Genomic DNA, 18,357 nt, shown 5'->3' with positions numbered 1-18,357 from the left:
TCATTGAAAGCAATTAGTCGATCGATTGATCTGTAACAGTTGATGATGGATTTATCTTTACAGTTACCAGAAAAAATTGAAAAACTCAAATATGAACTAGTTTTATATTATTTAATACTGAATATTTTTGGGATTTGGAGTGATGGATTGACAAAACAAGACATTTGAAGACATAACTGACACGACTCTTAAAACTTCTAATGGGAATTTTTTGGGCATATTTCATTTACCAAACGATTAATTTAAAACATTAATCATTAATGACATTAGTTGCAGGCCTAGGTGTACCTATACCAGAGACCATTCAAAAATATTAATGAATCCACATGAAGTTGAAAGTGGATTTTATTTAACAAATCAGCCTCATATTAGCAACAATCATTTACACATAGGCACACTTGTGGAACAATATAAAACCCTCAATCTTTACACACAATCCACCTTTTAAAAGGGTCCACACACACACACACACACACACACTTTTTTCCTTTGCTGATAGGGCTTTTTTTTCAGCTTCACCAAACTACATGAAAGAATCTGAAAAATGTCCCTCTTTCACATGTTAAAACATATCTGTCGGGCAGATGTCAATACATGACCACATAACCCTGAGAAAAGATCCAATTCGCCGTAATAAGTGAAAACACCTGTGTATGTGCACAATGGGAGCTCCAACACCATGTACCTACCATTTCATGAAGTCAGATCTACAATGATGATGTAAATAATTTGTGTTTAGACGGCTGCTCAGTCCTCCTGATGCAAGCTTTCAAGTGAAAGTGGGGGGTTGTGGATTAAAATCCTTCACATGTGGATTTTCAGTCATGCCAGAACAAAAAAAAATAATAATAATAATATATATGATACAAGTATTTACACATTTCTGAACAAAGCAGGGACAAACTCAATAAGAAAAACCTGTAAACATTTCCTCAGCATCTCAATTTTGTTTAGTGATGTAGGCCTAGATGTTGAGCTGCAGCTGAGCTGTAGGGAGACTCATTATTGAGTGTGAGAGTTTTCTGTAGGGACCAGGGTTTCACTGTTGGCCTGCTCATTCAGAGGAGCCTCCTATGAAAGGAAAAAGAATTACATTAATTCATTTTCTAAATGTGTATCCAAGCAATTCAATGTCTACAAGGTTCATGTTTATTGGCTCACCTTAAGATGTCTATAGATTCCCATTTGGAAACGACAGCAAACGACATCTACCAGGAATCCCACTACACCATGGAGCATACCTTCAAGTAAGAAAAATATCTAAATTAGTGTAGATGCTGATGTGCATGAGGGTTTAGATGAGGTGTTAATGATTTTCGTTGATAAGTATGTTAGATGTATGTAGTAGATGCTGTTGAGTCAATGTACATGTCAGTTTGGAGCATTTCAGTGCTCACGGACAAAAAAAAAAATCTATGAAGGGTATTTTTTTTTTCATCAACATCTACCCTCTACAATTTAAACTTGCAGCTTGGCAGTATCGCCATCATCTTTTGGGGGCCAGTTAATGACAAGAAATTCATCACCGCCTCCCATTATCTTATTATATTTCTGTGAGAACACCTAGCGATTCAATTTTAAAAGGTGTTTTTTTTTTACCATTTGCTGGATAAGATGACAAGATCAGATAACAGTCAAAGTCTTAAATCCTTATTTAGCCCATTAACTACAGGTTCTGTCTAGATTTTTGATTGGTAACACTGCCCGTCTGAGGGGCAGGAACCACAAGAAAAATGTGACATTTTGACAGCTGACCATTTCACAAAGCATCCATTAAGTTTTGAGATTGATTTTCTCCTTCCAGACAGTTGTTTTCAGTTCTTGCCCACATGAAAATCAACTTGCAGGACTTAAAATTTTGCTGAGTTAGGTCATTTATGGTAATGCAGTTGCAAATGGGACTATTTTAAGAAGCAGTTGAGGCATTTAGGTGTAGAGGCAGCAATGTTTTCAGTTTGGCAGATTGTTGACTTCTAAGGTTAATTCAGTTCTGAAATGAGCTGCTGAACAGGTTGTCTGTCACCTTTTCAGAAGGTGCTGGGAGGGTGGTAGTGAAAGTAATATAGTAATGTAACGAGTAACGTAACTAATAACTTTTAATACCCAGTAATAACTAAGTAAAGTAATATTACTTTATGAGAGAGTAATAAGTAAAAATTTACTTCCTGAGTAACTTGAGACACTTCCTGAGTGTCTGAAAGCTGTTTTTATACTGTAGTTACATTAATACAAGCCCAGAAATCAGAAAAGCCATCTAAAAATGTTGTTACAGCTTGCTCTGAAAGTAAGGGTAAAACATGACCCTTTTACAGATGCATCGCTGTGAAACATATTACCAGTTTCAAATGTTTCAGAGAAAGAGTTTAAGTACCTGTGGTGGAGAAAATGCCGCCAATGATGCCACAAAGTCTGATAAGGAACTGCCAGAGAGGCATGTGCTGCTCGCTGACTTTGACCATGAGTGAGCTGATATCGTATTTCATAAAGATCCCTGAGACTCCATGGCTGCCCGCAGCATGGTTTATCACTCGGTCCTGCAGGACAACAAGAGGAATCCAAGCACATTCACCGCACTGATCCATAGCATACTACACAAATATACAAACCCATGCAAACGTTTAAACCTACCTGCTCTGTGACTGAGTACTGATGTGTTTCTGCAGAGACCCTGTAGGTGTTCAGTTTGGTGGGAACAATAGTGATGAAGTACTGAAACATGTGGTTAGCTGGAGATAATGACCACAAATGTCATGTTAGCTCAATGAAGCAGCCTTGTTTTTTTACTGAAAATGGTTAAATGCTAGAGCAAAACAAAACAGTGCATATGGATGGAAAGGCATAAATTGAGATTTTTTTTAAAAAAGGATTATGTTACCATGAGCTGAGACTTTCTCTGTGCCGTCCAGAGGGCTGATTATCCCAGGAATCGCTTCTCCAAAGGATAGGTGGTCAATCCGGTGAGAAAAGTTATAAGCTGTAACGCAACATCAAATTTGAGAACATACATACAGTAAATATGTATACAACAAGGGTTTGTCAAAAGGATTATGCACTCACTGTCATGGCTAACTAGTGCAGCTAGATGGGCATGGCCTCTGGGATGTGGAATGGACCTGTGCAAGGATGAAAAGGTCAAGTACCTGCTCTGTGTGTCTCATGGCCAAGTCTAAATCATCAGTTTTTTTATAGCCATGCAGATACATACTTGCCAACAGTAATGTGGAAATTTCCTGCAACTTTGTTGACATACAGATGTCCATGTATCCTGCAGGCAGTATGGGAAGCAGAATTGTCCGCACTGTGGGGGAAAACAACACAATGGTAGAGGGAATCATTTTACACAATATAATAGATGCTAAGACACTTCCTTGATTATCTTTATAATCATATCGTGATACATACAAAGAAATATTTCATCTTGAGGAACCTGTACCTTTCAGACTGAACAGGAGGAGAACCTTTTATTGCAGCCTTGAATATTACATCCTGGAGAGAGTGCTCCACTTTCAGACGCTCCTGGATGTGAAGAAGTGTCCTGACAGTGACAGACAGAAACTTAAGGAACATTAAGGAAAAAAAAACTAATTTGGAATAAGACAAAACCAATTAAATGGACAAAACTGCATTTTCAATTTAGGTCTATAATTTATGCTCACAATAAGACAAAAGGGGTGTCAACATGTAAACATTACCCTGCTTGTTAGTTCTCTACAAATCATGTAAAACCAAACAGTGAATTTACGGTGAAGGCTACAGGTAGCAAACACTTTTTGGTGTCCTTTAGACTTGCTGACATTGTTACCAATAGTCTACTGATTTGTAAATACTGTAGCAAGACCAAAGACTGTACTGGTTGACACTAAATGGAAGCTGAATTTTTAATGTAACACAAATAACATAGAAATAAGAAATAACGCTGGATGAAAATGCTGTCATATTCCTTTGGGGAGTGTCCATAAACAGATGTTAGAGGTGCAACACACCACTGCAATACAAGGTAAAAAACTTACATGTGCCATAATCTTTGCTCTGGAGAGAGCTCAAAGTTGACCTAAAATGTGACATAACAGAAATGTCAGATGAGTAAAATGAATTGTACCACTGTAACTCATTAATTATTTACGATACAGTGAGTATATACTCACTGGTTCATATTTTAAGCCATCAGAGGCAACCATGGTCTCTGCCAGATCCAGGACATCTGCACCGATATCTGCATTCAACCATACACAAGTTCAAAACACCTTTCTCAACTCAAAATGTGCTTTATGAATGATTTTTCCAGAGCTGAAATACAAATAAAACAGAATTGTTGGTACTTACACTGGCATCTCATGGCCACTGTAATGTCAACATTTATCCTCAATTTACTGTAGGTGGAGAGCAGGTGTTGTTAGGAATCATACCGAGCCGATACACAGGGTTGAACCACAATAATCGATGTTTTTATTTTTTACCTGCTGTAGTCTTTGTCCACCTCATACTCGTACTTCATCCATGTATTTCTGTACACGAAGAATTCCAGGAAGGCAAGGATTGCCATGAGAGTGAATGCTATCAGAGACACTAGAGAGAGCACCAAAATTAGTTAGGTGAGTCCTTAGGGCAGGAGGCCGTATGTAACATAGCCAGAATTGAAGGCTACAATTAAAGCTTTACGGTATCTGTACCTGTCCCACCGCTGGCTGTGGACTCCACATAGCTCTCGGGAACTTTGGGGAAAGCGTCCAGCTCCTTCACCAGAGTCAGAGCCTTCTTCTTGGTCAGTCTCCTCATTGTAGGAGCAGCAGTGGTGTAGTTTCAGGTGACTCCCTCATAAAGTGAACGTCTTCTAGCAAGTTGTTACCGTTTGTTGTTTTGTGGGACGACCGTTGAGCAATGTGTTAGTTAGCTAACGTTCAACCATATGTTTCTTCTCTGTGCTGACGTAGACATGACAGCTGTTAGCACCGAGCTAATTATTTGACGTTATTGTTAGCTAGCATAGATAGCTAGCCGGCTAAAACGTGACGACGACAAACAGGTCTAACTTAAGTGAACAACACTGTTATTGTATCGTCAGCTCAGTCCACGGTTAAATTGCTTATTTTCACAGTCATGCATCGAGAAATCCCGAAACAGGAAGTTACCCGTTATGACCAGCTACTGTGTCATTTGACCCCATTTCCTGAGAAAAATAAACTGCTCCCGTTTGGACTTAGCGCCCTCCAGCGACTTCTAACCGTCGGTTCGTTGCCAGTTACAAACGTGCATTTAAAACGTTTAAAATAATATATAATGTGGTATGCCATTATATAGTTAGGTTTTGGAACTTGCTAAGTTCCCACTTGCTGGTACAAGATTTTTGATCTAGCCAAGACTGAATCACCACCTGGGTCACTTGCCCCAGGCCCCCAGACCCTCAGGGGCCACTAAAGCTAAAGTTATGTCTGTGTGCTAGTTGCTGTTAATACTGTTATGCAATTACTTTGTGTTAATTTGATTATTTGCACATTTGTTTGGCAATAAACAGTGCAGGGTTAGGGTTAGGGGTTAGGGGTTAGGGGTTAGGGTTAGGGTAGGTTAAGCTCCGACTTAACATGATATTATGCTCATTTGGTGCATAGGTCTATTATTGGCTATTAGTGTTTGGTAAGTTGATTGACCTGCTGGGGGATTCTTGGGCAATTATTAGCTGCCTGGCCCTAATTAACAACCTATTCCTCTCCTTGTCTGTGCATTGTGTACAGTATGCTGGAATATTATGCATGGATGGATTACGAGATGGTGGTTCCCTGGAAATAGTTGCTGTACAACAGAATAGTCTTCTTTTACCATATTCAGAAGACTCCTATTGCATTGTGTCTGTGCATTGTGTCAGTACTGAACATAAACTAAACCTCAGCATACTACACAATAGTACTAAACTAATAGTACTAAAATAATCACTCTCTTTGAATGTATGTCTTTTTTTTCTTGTGACAATCTCAGTGTTTATACTATCCCTACAGTTTACATTACAGATAATTTAACTTAAATGTTGTTTAAAATTTCTCGTCGCATCTCAATTTTATTTACTACTGAATTTAAGGATTAAAAAACCCAAAACATTTAGTTTATCTAATATGTAATGACTTAGCTGTAAGTTAAACTTTTTAATCAGAGATATTGTTCATGTACCTCGAACCAAAAAAAAAGTCAACACACAATCTCAATTCTCACATTAACTTTAACTTCAAAGGAAAATGAATTCACATTATTCCATTGATTTTGACAATTATTAGTCTCCACCTATGGAGCATTGTAAACATTTAGACACTATATTCTGTCTCTGCTTTTCATGGGAATAATTTTTCAAATCCACAAATAAAAACATAATGTAAAAATATGACAGAAATAAAAAAAGTCCATTTCATGCTGTACGTTCCCTTTTACACCTAAACGGCATCTTTAATGGGCAGCAATAATTGCTTGGATCCTCCACTCACACAACCTGGTTTCCAGCTCTCATATCAAAGAGCCTCTGCCCTGCTCCTTGAATAGTTTGCAACAATAGTTAATAGTTTAACAATAAACCTACTCCTTGGCTTCCCTGCAATGCAGGAAGCCAACAAAGGGAGCTTTTCTTGGCAGGGATCTGTAAAGCATCAGATTAAATGCTCCTGAAAACATTCGTGGATGCATTAACAAACATGGGCCCATAGAATAACAATGCTGTGACATGACAACTTTGTAATTATATGAGAGCAACAGTAGTAACTACTTGCAAACCCTTAAACTATTATTCAGGTTGAGAACACTTTTGTCTTTAAGATAACATACATCATGAAATATTTCTTCCTTCAGACAGGTGTGTATCTCTTCAGATAAAAGAAAATGAAATATGCTTATAATCAGCATATCTGTGGGTTTTGTGTGGGCTTTTGCTCAGGTTCACTGTGTGTAGCATAAATATACAGTACATCTATATTGAGATATTATACAAATTCAAGTATTGTCTGCATTATTTTAGTGCTGTGCGGGCATAAGACAAATAAGCATGCCAACAAAAAAACAGCGTCCTTAGGCAGTTAATAGCCACATCTAACATCAAAGCTGTGATGTTCATTCCAACAGATGGAATAATGACTGGAAAAGTCAGCAAATATTGCAGAGGCAAACACAAACTCAAAAATACAACATGGCCTCCTGGTAAAATAAAGCTCTCAAGGGACTGAAATCCATCTATTCTAAAGGTACAGAGTCAGGACCCTCATCTCGTAGAACGGCTGTCTCTAGGATATCAGAGGTGGGCGTGTCAGGCAGCTCCTGAGACAGGTCTTCAGAGCATCTGCTAACAGTGGGTGAGATCACATCTGGACTTGTGTCACAGGACTCTGTGCTCTGTTCTGAGGTGGCTGTTGTAATTGTTGTGGCAACACTGGGGGGAACTGGGTCAAACTCATCATCGTCGTCCTCCAGGATGGGTGACTCATGGACGTCTGCCAGAATAACGAGATGTTTTAGACAAGATGATTTGGGAAAGTTGACAGTGGTTATACAATGATGAATGGATGGAAAAGGCTAACTCACTGCTGAAAGCTTCTGGGTACTGCTTGGCAATCTTCCCTTTCAGTGTCCTGGAGAAACATAGAAGGTAAAAAAAATAAAATAAAATGTGTGTGTGTGTGGTTTTTTGCACTGTGGGTGTAGTGACTTACCTGATCCTTCTGAAGACACTGTCCAAATCTTTCTTCATCTCCACAAGCGTGCGGGTGTGGAGCAGAAAGCGCTCGTTCATCTGCTGCAGCCGCACGTTCGATAGCCCATTGAAGTTGATCAGCATTTCGTTGGTTTTCTCAAAGCGGTCGAGCCTGTTTTCACAAAATTAAGCAAAGCAACATTAATCTTCAGGTGCCCGCTTACCTGCAAGCGGATTGACCCCCGCTAAACAGCACACCCATTTTATATTTAGTAGTGTGATGTAGCAGATAAGCCGCACCAAGCTAATAAAGACCAGTCACGCCATGACACTCACATATGTCTCTGAGCCTGGATGATGGCGTTCACATCCTCAGAGTTGACCATGCTCAGCATCCTGTTACAGAACACGCCAGATGCTGTGGGCTCCGCCATGATGAAGAGCTGTAACGTTACAGACTTTTAATAAATGTACTCTACAGAGTTGTATAATATAATATTATCAACAACATAGTTAGACATTGAAACCACGAGTCCATAAAGAAAGCGTAATCATGAAACTAACGGTCAGTTAGTCATGCTGGTGTTGTATGTTCGAGCTAGTTAAGAGTCGGTAGCGTGAATATACTTGACTATCATCTTCTACAGGGGCAGTAAAGTTCCTCTGTGATATATTAATCACAGCAACTTTATAAAAAGCATCATCAGTTCAGCAGAGTTCCCTGTTAGCAGACTGGACGAGCCGCTGGTAAGTTAGCTCGAGAGCTAAAAGGACAAACCAAGCAACAAAACTCATATCAGCTACCTGAGGTTGTTTGCGTCGACCTCTGGCTGTTTGAATAACAGATTTAAAACGACATCTGCAACCTAAATATACATCTGACAGCTGGCTGTAAAACAAAAACAAAGCACTCCCGTGTTTTTCTTACTTCCTGTCATAGGACCACGGTTTCCGGCGCTTTTGTCACGCTTCTTCCTTTTTTTCTTTATTTAAAACTGCGTACTACAAATGTACAATTGTAAATGTTATTGACAATTTGAATTTGGTTATATCAATATATATATATATCATGTTTGTCAGATGCAGAATTATATTATAATGACAACAAGAGTGTGGATATTTCAAACATAAATAAAAAGTAAATATATACGTACACGTATTTAAAACTAATGCATACGATTAGATTGTAATCAAAATAGTTGATGTTTTGTTTGCCTTTCTACTCGAATCAAGGGCGGATAAATAGTGTCACTGTTGGTGGGGACATTAAAAACGTTTCCCGGTGGCCGATTTTTAGAAATAAAGTCGCTGATGGTCTGAAAAAGGTAGACAGCAGACCAAACCACAGTGAGGCATATGAGGGACAGGGGCGTAATCTTTCAAAACATAAAAAACGCATTAGAGTCTTAGTGGAGAACAAGAGCTGTTAACATTTATGTCCCAAATACATTCACTAGACACTGAGAGACAACACTGGTTATATTTATTCTTTTATCAAAATGATTGCTAGAGAAAATTAAGTAGTGGCTGGGTATTGATAGACATAGAAAGGAGCAATGTTTTTTCCTCCTGGGAGCAGGGAATGGTTTCAAGACAACATAGAACACCAGAGAATACATCTTCTGCTCCTCCACAAGAGCTTCTCTCCTCTAAAATAAACTCTGACCCCTTGAAAGATTCTCTTGTGAAAAGGTGCCACACACACTGAACTATTTATTTGATGTGTTCCTCCCCCACTTTGGGGTAGAGTGTGAGAAAATATTGAATGTATATAATGTGAAATGAATTTATACAGGTTCTTGTAAAACATTATGTAGTTTGACACACTACAGAGGATACAGAGTGTGGTGAAATGTGGGAGAAGTAACGCTCTCTGAGCTTGAAATGTTGAAACCTGTGTGTGTGTAGTTTCACACACAACAGAGTACCCTCAGCACCCAAACACCACATATCTAATGAAAATGTGTGTTATTTACAAGGACAGTCAACATAAAATGGGTGCGCATGAAGCAGGTCTTCATAGAAAATGAAGGCCAATGAGTTTCGGGTTGAAAACATTCCATCTTTACGATGGAAATCTAACTTTATGGTTAACTGAATTTGGATCATTCTGTTGAGTTCATTTTGATCCACACCGTAACACCAATAAATTCATTAACGTCATACTTCCAGAAAACTCAAAAAATTACTTTATTAAGGGACAAGTAAAAAAAGTACATAATGTATAAAAAATACAAAACCGCTTTGTCTAACTTGTAAGCTAAGTAAATGCATAGCAACAATACATGCAAGTCTAGAGTAAGGTATCCTACTTTTCTGTAACATTTTTAAGCTACAGGCTAAAAGGGGGAAAGCACAGTTTGGTTGCAATCTATCAGTCGTTTCAGTCTACATGATCCAAAGTGATGGTACAGAATAAATTCGGTTGCACGCAACTCAACTGATGAGTAAATAAATACTTAACATTTCACGAATATTGACAACCAGTAATCCAACGCAGTGTTAAACAAAGCCTGCGTGAGAATTACATTCGATTTCTGATATACAAAACCATACTACTACGCGTAAGCTAGAGATGAAAAGAATTCATAGTTTTACACTTCTAAGCGGGAATGCAGTGATACAAATAAATATGAAATAAATAAATCATGAAACCCATACAGCCGTGTGGCTCACCCAACCCCTTATGTACATAACACACCCGCTGCTCCCGACTACAACATCACATGTATGAAATTTCATATTAGTGTTTTGAGAATACCATGAACATACATACAAATGACCTTGGACAAGCACAAGTGTCCATAGAAAACCTGCATTGATTTAACATTGGGTGAATTTCAATGTGCTTTGGCTTTCGTTTTGATAAATAAGGTAATATCAGGCTATATCACAACACATTTGTGGTATATAAGAGGCAATGTCGTAGAATTTCAGCTTGTATAAAGTATTTTACCATATACTGATCCAGGAATGATGGAAATCACTGATATTGGTATTGCTTAATGACTATAGACCGATTGTGTGTTTTGCTGTCTTGTGTGGTATTATTGTGCACAGACACTTGTTATTTATTGTTATTTTACCTTATTATTTTTCTTCTTCTTTTTTTTTACGTATAAAAATAAGTTAGAGAAATGGATCCAAAAAAATAAAAGTAAGATTTACAGTTTATATATAAGGCCATGCAATTTTAGACTCATGCATCAGATCATCAGGTCTTTTGGATGAGTGGGCTTGCCATTCATGCAAAATGCACTATGTGTTGCTGAGGCCACAATAAATATAGCTACTGTCCCTTTTTGTTCCTTAATACCAATCCAGAATTAACACTAGCACTGTCTGTAACACATAATTAAGGCTGGTGTATTTGCTGTTGAAGCTGTGAATAGGCCTTATTCAAAATGGGACCCACATACGTATTTGCACAGAGACGTTAATCTAGTCTACAAACACAAACTCTTTGATAGGAGTGTATGTCAATGTGAATAGACACAAACACAAGGGCTACTGTACAGGTCTGTGCTCTGTCATTGTAAAGTGTCATTCATTCCAAAACGAGTTATCCACCATTTCAAAAAAAGAGATATCTACTCTTAACAAATAAAGGGAAACTAATCCCATTATATTAGTCATCTTAACATACATGCTTATAAAATATCCCCAATGTGAATGGGCTCAATGGGTTTGAAATGTTGAGTCATGAATTTCAAGTAGCACCTTTTTCTGTAAGTAAGTGGATCTATTGTGTTTTGGAATAAAGTCTTTTAAATGTATCAGCAAACTAGAGCTCCAGCATTTCATCTATAGTAGAACAAAAACACCACGGATGACGGTCCATCGTCAGTATCTTAAGAATATTAAATAGAAAATAAGAGACCAAGTGGAAACACAACAGTCCATAAGTTACCATTGAAACATAATAAACAAACACCCGACATTATTATGGAGAAGACCAAAGGATTTTCAGCTGCTTTATGATTGAAGGCAATCTGAGGCAACTTCTTTCTGTAAGTGCTTGAGAAAAAAACAGCACCCCAAGATTTCTTCAGAGATGAGTGCAAGGTGGTGGTGGTATAGGGGTGGTTTAACTTCACCACCCTTCCTCCACCACCACCCCGCTCCTGAGTGGAGGTGTTGTTTTCTCACACGTTGGTGTCTCCTTCACTTCCTCTTCCGTCTGGGATTTCTGCCCGCTGACATCCACGCCCACCTGGCCCTCTTCTACCTCCACCTCATCTTCCTCTTCCTCCTCCTCCTCCTCCTCTTCCTCCTGCTCTTGTTGCTGCTGCTGTCGTTGCTTGTTGCGGCAGCATGGTTTGAACAAGTGGGGGTCGATGAGCACCTCCCCAAAGCGCCCCTTGTAGATTATTCCACAGCATACCTTTTGCCTGGGAAAAACATGATGCATTGTATCCATTCAAATGTATGTAAATGTATGTAAGCAACACTAAAACAGTAACCTGTACCTGTTTTTTACATGCATTTATAGCACTGCATTAAAATGCATTGATAGTGTATAAACATCTAAAGTCAGTGTGAATTTTGACTACAGGTATACAGGTGTGTAGGAGAATAAAATCATGCAGTAGAAGATAGTGGCGTCCAGAGAAAGAGAACATGTTGATCACAGAACTTTGTCAGGCAATAAAAGTGCCTGAAATCTAATTATCCAATTATTTAAATCTTACAAACACAAAAGAACACATAATGTTTGCTGTGATGGATTATCTAAAGAACATTTAGTCTCTAACTGCTTTTTACACAAAATGAATGAAAACCATTGATAAATGTGATTTTTAGTTAACAGACAAAACCTGGATAAAACCTAAAACTGGTCCTTTAAATAAGGGTATGAGTATTCCTTATTACTTTTAGTAATATTAGAACAACAGCATAAAGATGTCAGTTTGACTTTCTTCCTACTGCAAAGTGGGAATATTTCAACATCAACTAGTGATATAAAAGCCATTTAATGATGCCACCATCTTTATTAACTTAGGGCAGGGCAATATGACTAAAAATGCTATCATGCTATCAAATAATTTAATATTGATAATTATCACGATAAATGTCAAATCATTATTTCTTTCAAGTTAAAATATTCTTTATGGTCAGAACATGACAAACACTTGATGCCAAACAGTGGATCACTTAACAAATCTGAGGTAGAACATAAAAAAACAATTACGATAAAATATTTCCATCCATCCATTGTCAACCGCTTATCCTGCGTACAGGGTCGCGGGGGACTGGAGCCAATCCCAGCTGACATCGGGCAAAAGGCGGGGTACACCCTGGACAGGTCGCCAATCCATCGCAGGGCCACACAGAGACAAACAACTCACACTCACGTTCACACCTGTTGTTGTCAAGGACAATTCAGAACCACCAATCAACCTAGTCCACATGTCTTTGGATGGTGGGAGGAAGCCGGAGCACCCAGAGAGACGCACAAATTTGTAAAATGTAGTAAACTAAATGGTAGTCCATTTGTGATTCACATGAATTAAATCAAACATTTATTGAACATTTGTTATACTGTTATTGAAGAAAATTCTCGCGATAATTATCATTATTATAAAGCCCTGCACAACCACACAGGTGTTTTCAATTAGCATGTCTGATTAAACCTCTAGTCAGGTGGAAGACCTCACCAAACTATAAACTAGTAAGAATGACAAAGGTGTGAGTTGTCCCACCGTAACAGGTGCAACAGAATAACCAGGAGGGTAGGGAGCTGTCAATCAAGCACAGTCTGTGTACTGTCTAATCAGGCAACATAACCACCTGTGTGGCTGAACTGAGCATGTGATAATAAACCACTTGGACAAAAAGGGGCTCTTTGATTTTTCATGTAATACTTAAAAATAGGTACGAAAACAAGGTGCAATGTGTTAAATCCTAAATGATGAGTCAGCAGATCAAAAAGGCGTTAGTGCTTCACTGTCCGACTTACCTCTTCCAATAAGTTAGGTCCAGAAATGAGAAAACAGGGGAGCGGCTGGATCCTGGGCTGAGCTCAGTGTCTGAGCCGTCGTCTGACAGGTTGCTGTAGCTGGGAGACTGAGCTGGAGAGGCACTGGAGGTGGTGCTGTGAGCATCCGAATCTGGTGGGCAGAACAGAGTGTGAAAAGCGAAGGAATGATTAGGTGTGACCAATGTGGTACGCATGACACACAAAAAAAACTCTTTACAGAACAAATGAGTGAGTTCAGTTAAACATGTGTAGCTGAATGCCAGAACGCACTGTTTCTTTTAAGCTCTTTCTGCAGCCTGCTGATCTGGCTCGGACGTGCTTTCTTAGAGATGGATTTTATCTTCTTGGGCCTGGAAGTAACCTTTAGGCTTGGACCTCCTCTAGCATCAACAACCTGTATGGAGGAGAGGAGAAGTTCATCATTTTATATATTTTATCACAACCAATTAATAACTCAATCATAACATCAGTATAGAAATCCAAACTCACATGGTTCCAGTTCTTCTTTGTTCCCACAGGTAGCTTTTTCCATCGTTTCACCAGGAGCACACAAGCATTACAGATCTCTCCAGATCGCATTTCACTCAGTCTGCAAGACAATTAAGTTTGTGAAGGAATGACACAGTGAAAAAATGTCTCTCCTCAAAGCCCACGTGTTCAGCTGTGCTCCTTACCCAAAACAGCTTGTGAAGTCTTTCTCATACCGCTTGCTGTCCGTGAAACGAGAGCTTGAGGACTTTGCACGACAGATGCAGCAACCATCCAAACTCCTGTACATTTTTGGCTTATGAAAGCCAAACATCTGCATGCAAAGAAATTTACAAATATTAACATTTCAGGCTCTACTCAGTGTGCATATTTGGTTAACTGCAGTGCATCCCTGCTGCCGTGCATTTCTGGCTCCGATCATAGGGGATACTTGTAGTATTTCAGTTTAGCTTAATGTGAATTAATACAGAAATAATCTGGTTTTGTCACGACCAGAGTGCACTAAAGCATCCAGGGAAAGCGATTTTTGTTGGAGCATCTCTCCGCTTTGACCCACATGGGGGAAGTAGGTCAACAGTCAGACAGCGTGTCAGACAGATCATGCCACCATGCTGCACTCACAGGATTCACCATTTATTTTGGAAATTCAAAATATACGCACGCACTTAGTCCGATCCTCCAGGCTGAAGAGGATACGTTATTTTCTATGGTTAAAATCTACAAAATAAGTACTGCCAGAGAAATGCAAAAATCTAAATGTATCCGGGGGAAATCACTTCAAATGTAATAAGCGCTCCGATTATGCAGAGGAATTATGATTTATGTTGCTAGGCAAAATTTAATCTCCACAGCACATGTAGTCCTGAACTGCGGCAAAACTGCGAGCCGCGCCCCCCAGACTGGGTTTTTTTCTTGCCATCAGTCCTCGGGGTCTTCTGGCAGTGCGGTGCCACAGAGAGCAGACAGACAGCAGGAGAAACCTAAGACCGCTCACTCTGCTGGTTATATCAGATACCACTTCAGGTTAAGCAATGGGAGGGGGGCTCGTTTTCAACAGTAAGAAATCTAAAATGTTAAGTTCGTAAATGTAATTATGAATGATGGCACATTTAACTATGTATTAAAATAGCGTATACATCATATGTATTATATCAGTATGTAATGTAATGAAATGTATCGATGTAGGCCTATACTATACTGTTGCAGAACGTTTATTTGCAGACAAGTGCAAATAAGTGTTTCACAGATTTAAAATCTTAAAATATAGAACTTAGTGGTCACAACTTGTATGACAAGTTTTCAAATGAAATAGATTAAATGCGAGAAGAATAATCAATAATAATCCAAACCAAACAGATATGATCAGAATGGTATTAGAGTACAGTAGAAAGCAATCTTTAGCTCGGTGCATGTATCCGAGTGTCTCCTCTGTAAACTGCACACGATCTCTGCAGCAGAATACTGTACGTGACGCAACTCAACATGGCAACACACTTCAAAGGCGGAGGCAGTGTGGAGAAGGGGGTGTGATGCGATTTTCCGCAAAAGCTTTAATATTAAGAAGTAAACTGTAAAAATCCTCTTGAAATCAAGGAGGACGTGCGTGACGAACACGCCCGCTTTTTAAAATAAAAGAAGACGCCGAGAAATGCACTTGTTTTTATCGAGAGTAAAGTGCAAGTCGCCAATTTCGCCGCCCACTCCAGAGAGGAAGCATGGCATGCCACACGACCTGCTTCATGCGCACCCATTTTATGTTGACCGTCCTCTGCTCGACGATGCCCGACTTTCCTTCCGAACATCAACTTTATATAGCGAGGCAAACTAAGGCGAACACATTTCTAAAGCAAAATACCTTGCCCTGTCTTTTAAAAGGAAAGCCGCCATGAGAAAATCGTGTAATTTGATCTTTACTCTTTGTTATTCCTCAGCCGCGTCACTGCAACAGTCCTCCTTCAACTACATGTGCACGAAGTTGAAAGCGACGGCTTTTTGGAAGTCGGCGTTTGCATTATTTTCTCACACTAAACAACACGTTTTATCCAGTTAGAGGTTCATAAGGCGTTTACATATAGTTTGAGTTTGCGGTAGCTGTTTTGTTGACACCAGCGGCAGCGTGCTGAGTCGCATCTGTGGTCCGGGTGGGCGTGAGAGCTCCAACTTGGCGTATTTAGCAGGCATAAATGTTTAGTAGGCTGCTGGCGCACTACGGCCAGACAATGTGGCCATTAATGCTGTTTAGAAGAGTATGTTTCGACCGTAGTGCTCACAATAACCGACTTTAAGCACATTTCGGGAGAGATAAAAGAGTAGTTTCCTCCAACAGTCAGATGCACCGAAGCAAACAATAACAGCCGTCCCTTGCTTAAGATGCTTGCCCGTTAAAACACTAATTAAACACCTCTTCGCGTTTATCTTCCATTCCTTCCACTTTGCCCGGTTACTTTTAACTGTTCATGAGGATACCTACACACCACGTTGACCACCCAGTCGGTTTTACAGTAGGCCCTTAACACAGCAATTGTTCTGAGACAACTCGAACGTTGTTTTGAATTACACATCTGAAAAGCACAACTAAGACTTTAAAAAACCTAAAGCTTCAAAGACCCGACACTACAAATAAAAACAGGCGGCATCAATTACCTTGCTGCAAGTTGCTTGAAGCTGTTCAAAGTAATAGTCCAAATCCCACGCGCGTCGTTACGATGTGAGTATTATGAAAATCAACCCGCATCAGTAACCCGTTCCCTTGTTGATGTCTGCGCTTGTGGACGGGACTGGATAGTTGTGGACATACTGCGCATGCGTCGTATCCACACCTCCATTTCAGAGTAGGGCAGAAGGCTTTTTTCTTTTTCTTCAATCAAACTATTTACATAAACAACGTGTGACGTATCCGTGCGTCTGCATTCTACTGGCCTTATAAGGATGGGAACATTGCGCGGGAACAGGGGGCACGGCCCCGGTTGCTATGGCACATTGGAGGGTGTAAGCGAGGGGGCGGGGCCTGTCGTTTTACTACTCAACGCCAGATGGCCCGTCTGGAGGCCTACGGTTTTTAGGGGGCTCGGCGTCTAGCAGGGAGATGCGCTTTGTTGATTTGAATTGCGTGACAACAAGCCAGATTAGTGGTAGGCTAAATAAAAGGTGGGTGAAACATGGCCTCCATCCAGTGGTCAGTTTAGGGCTAACAACCATCTTGATAGTCAGCAGCGAACCAATCGTCCTACGGCCACATAACACTAACGTTACACCCGTTTGATAACATTTACTAGGATGTATATATTGTTATCGCTCATTGCAAATAAAAAAGGGGGATAACCGAGTTATTACATTGTTATAATGGAACCTTGAATAGATCGGTGGGCAAAATAAGATAAGACTTAATTGATCCCTCACTGGGGAAATTCACTTGTTACGTCAGCTCAGGATACAGCACAACAACAAGGAAAACACAAATTAAATAAAAAATAGAATTGAAAAATACAAAACATAACAGAATTAGAAGAATAAGAGTTATATGTACACTATATGCACCTTTTACAGATGTGATTAATATGAAACATTGCAGGAGGTAGTGTCAGGGTGTATAATTAAATATAATTGCACAGGAGAAAATTATATATACAGTATAGTTTAGAGTGGTAGTTAAGTTCTCCAATACAATTCTGCAATAAATGTACTCATTACTCTCTACTCCTTGTAAGTACAACACAAGCACCATAATGTTACTTTGTGTTAAAAAAAATACTATAATTATCCTATCCTATTAGATACCTGTGGTTCTCCTTTGGTCCGGGGACCCCCAAGGGTCCTTCGGGGGTTTCCAGGGGGTCCCCAGCAAAAAGCCAAATAATTTATTTTCACTATAATTCCATCCATGAGTCACACATTGACTATTTTGGTCATGGATTTCATACACTTTCTGTAATAACACATCTACCTATCCAAACCAATCAAACATACCAATCACGCTACCATCCCTCTAGGACACCACACCTCCAGGAGGCAAGCAAGAAAGATTGCAGCTGACCCCTCCCACCCATGACACAAACTGTTTCAGATACTTCCCTCTGGCAGGAGAATGCAGTCCATCAGAACCAAAACCTCACAGAAGTTTCTTTCCATCTGCAGCTTTCCTCATTAACAAGGCCCAGGGACATTTGGCGTTTGGACATGCATTTGGCAAACTACAACAGTCAAAGTCTTTGTACCCATCAGATGCATT

At 39.5% G+C, this 18,357-nt stretch overlaps 3 protein-coding genes across 3 annotated transcripts; all 3 read right to left on the bottom strand.

Annotated features, from left to right (window-relative positions):
• Positions 1–327: 327 nt before the first annotated feature.
• Positions 328–5,168, bottom strand: LOC119893093 (endoplasmic reticulum-Golgi intermediate compartment protein 2-like). The gene is made up of 13 exons (XM_038705023.1): positions 4,671–5,168; positions 4,458–4,566; positions 4,324–4,370; positions 4,146–4,213; positions 4,011–4,051; positions 3,434–3,535; positions 3,206–3,298; positions 3,058–3,113; positions 2,876–2,974; positions 2,629–2,726; positions 2,372–2,534; positions 1,162–1,241; positions 328–1,071 (listed from the first exon to the last, which is right to left on the bottom strand). The coding sequence occupies exons 1-13, from the start codon at positions 4,774–4,776 to the stop codon at positions 1,003–1,005; spliced, it is 1,131 nt and encodes a 376-aa protein (XP_038560951.1). The 5' UTR covers positions 4,777–5,168; the 3' UTR covers positions 328–1,002.
• Positions 5,169–6,190: 1,022 nt separating this feature from the next.
• Positions 6,191–8,610, bottom strand: kxd1 (KxDL motif containing 1). The gene is made up of 5 exons (XM_038705026.1): positions 8,465–8,610; positions 7,997–8,103; positions 7,680–7,832; positions 7,552–7,598; positions 6,191–7,460 (listed from the first exon to the last, which is right to left on the bottom strand). The coding sequence occupies exons 2-5, from the start codon at positions 8,092–8,094 to the stop codon at positions 7,204–7,206; spliced, it is 555 nt and encodes a 184-aa protein (XP_038560954.1). The 5' UTR covers positions 8,095–8,103; positions 8,465–8,610; the 3' UTR covers positions 6,191–7,203.
• A 1,216-nt stretch (positions 8,611–9,826) lies between these two features.
• LOC119893094 (SIN3-HDAC complex-associated factor-like) lies at positions 9,827–16,929 on the bottom strand. Its single transcript, XM_038705024.1, has 6 exons — positions 16,773–16,929; positions 14,315–14,442; positions 14,130–14,229; positions 13,911–14,034; positions 13,620–13,770; positions 9,827–12,051 (listed from the first exon to the last, which is right to left on the bottom strand). Exons 2-6 carry the CDS (start codon positions 14,440–14,442, stop codon positions 11,754–11,756), a joined length of 801 nt encoding a protein of 266 aa, XP_038560952.1. The 5' UTR covers positions 16,773–16,929; the 3' UTR covers positions 9,827–11,753.
• Between the last annotated feature and the right edge of the window lie 1,428 nt (positions 16,930–18,357).

Source organism: Micropterus salmoides, unplaced genomic scaffold (assembly GCF_014851395.1).
Source record: "Micropterus salmoides isolate LMB-PRFRI ecotype aquatic unplaced genomic scaffold, ASM1485139v1 Ms_hic_scaffold_8, whole genome shotgun sequence".
Lineage (NCBI taxonomy): Eukaryota > Metazoa > Chordata > Actinopteri > Centrarchiformes > Centrarchidae > Micropterus > Micropterus salmoides.
This window is presented reverse-complemented; position numbering and strand designations above follow the sequence as displayed.

Bases quoted from the DNA above. Each gene is read 5' to 3' on its own strand.
- LOC119893093 (XM_038705023.1), bottom strand. From the start codon at position 4,776: ATGAGGAGACTGACCAAGAAGAAGGCTCTGACTCTGGTGAAGGAGCTG. The intron at 4,052-4,145 runs GTGAGTATATAC...GTCACATTTTAG, and splicing joins ATGGCTTAAAATATGAACCA to GTCAACTTTGAGCTCTCTCC. The intron at 1,242-2,371 runs GTACTTAAACTC...TCTTACTTGAAG, and splicing joins CGGCATTTTCTCCACCACAG to GTATGCTCCATGGTGTAGTG.
- kxd1 (XM_038705026.1), bottom strand. From the start codon at position 8,094: ATGGCGGAGCCCACAGCATCTGGCGTGTTCTGTAACAGGATGCTGAGC. The intron at 7,599-7,679 runs GTAAGTCACTAC...ATGTTTCTCCAG, and splicing joins AGTGTCTTCAGAAGGATCAG to GACACTGAAAGGGAAGATTG. The intron at 7,461-7,551 runs GTGAGTTAGCCT...TTATTCTGGCAG, and splicing joins GTACCCAGAAGCTTTCAGCA to ACGTCCATGAGTCACCCATC.
- LOC119893094 (XM_038705024.1), bottom strand. From the start codon at position 14,442: ATGTTTGGCTTTCATAAGCCAAAAATGTACAGGAGTTTGGATGGTTGC. The intron at 14,035-14,129 runs GTGAGTTTGGAT...TCCTCCATACAG, and splicing joins CAAAGAAGAACTGGAACCAT to GTTGTTGATGCTAGAGGAGG. The intron at 12,052-13,619 runs GTAAGTCGGACA...TGTTTTTCCCAG, and splicing joins GACCTAACTTATTGGAAGAG to GCAAAAGGTATGCTGTGGAA.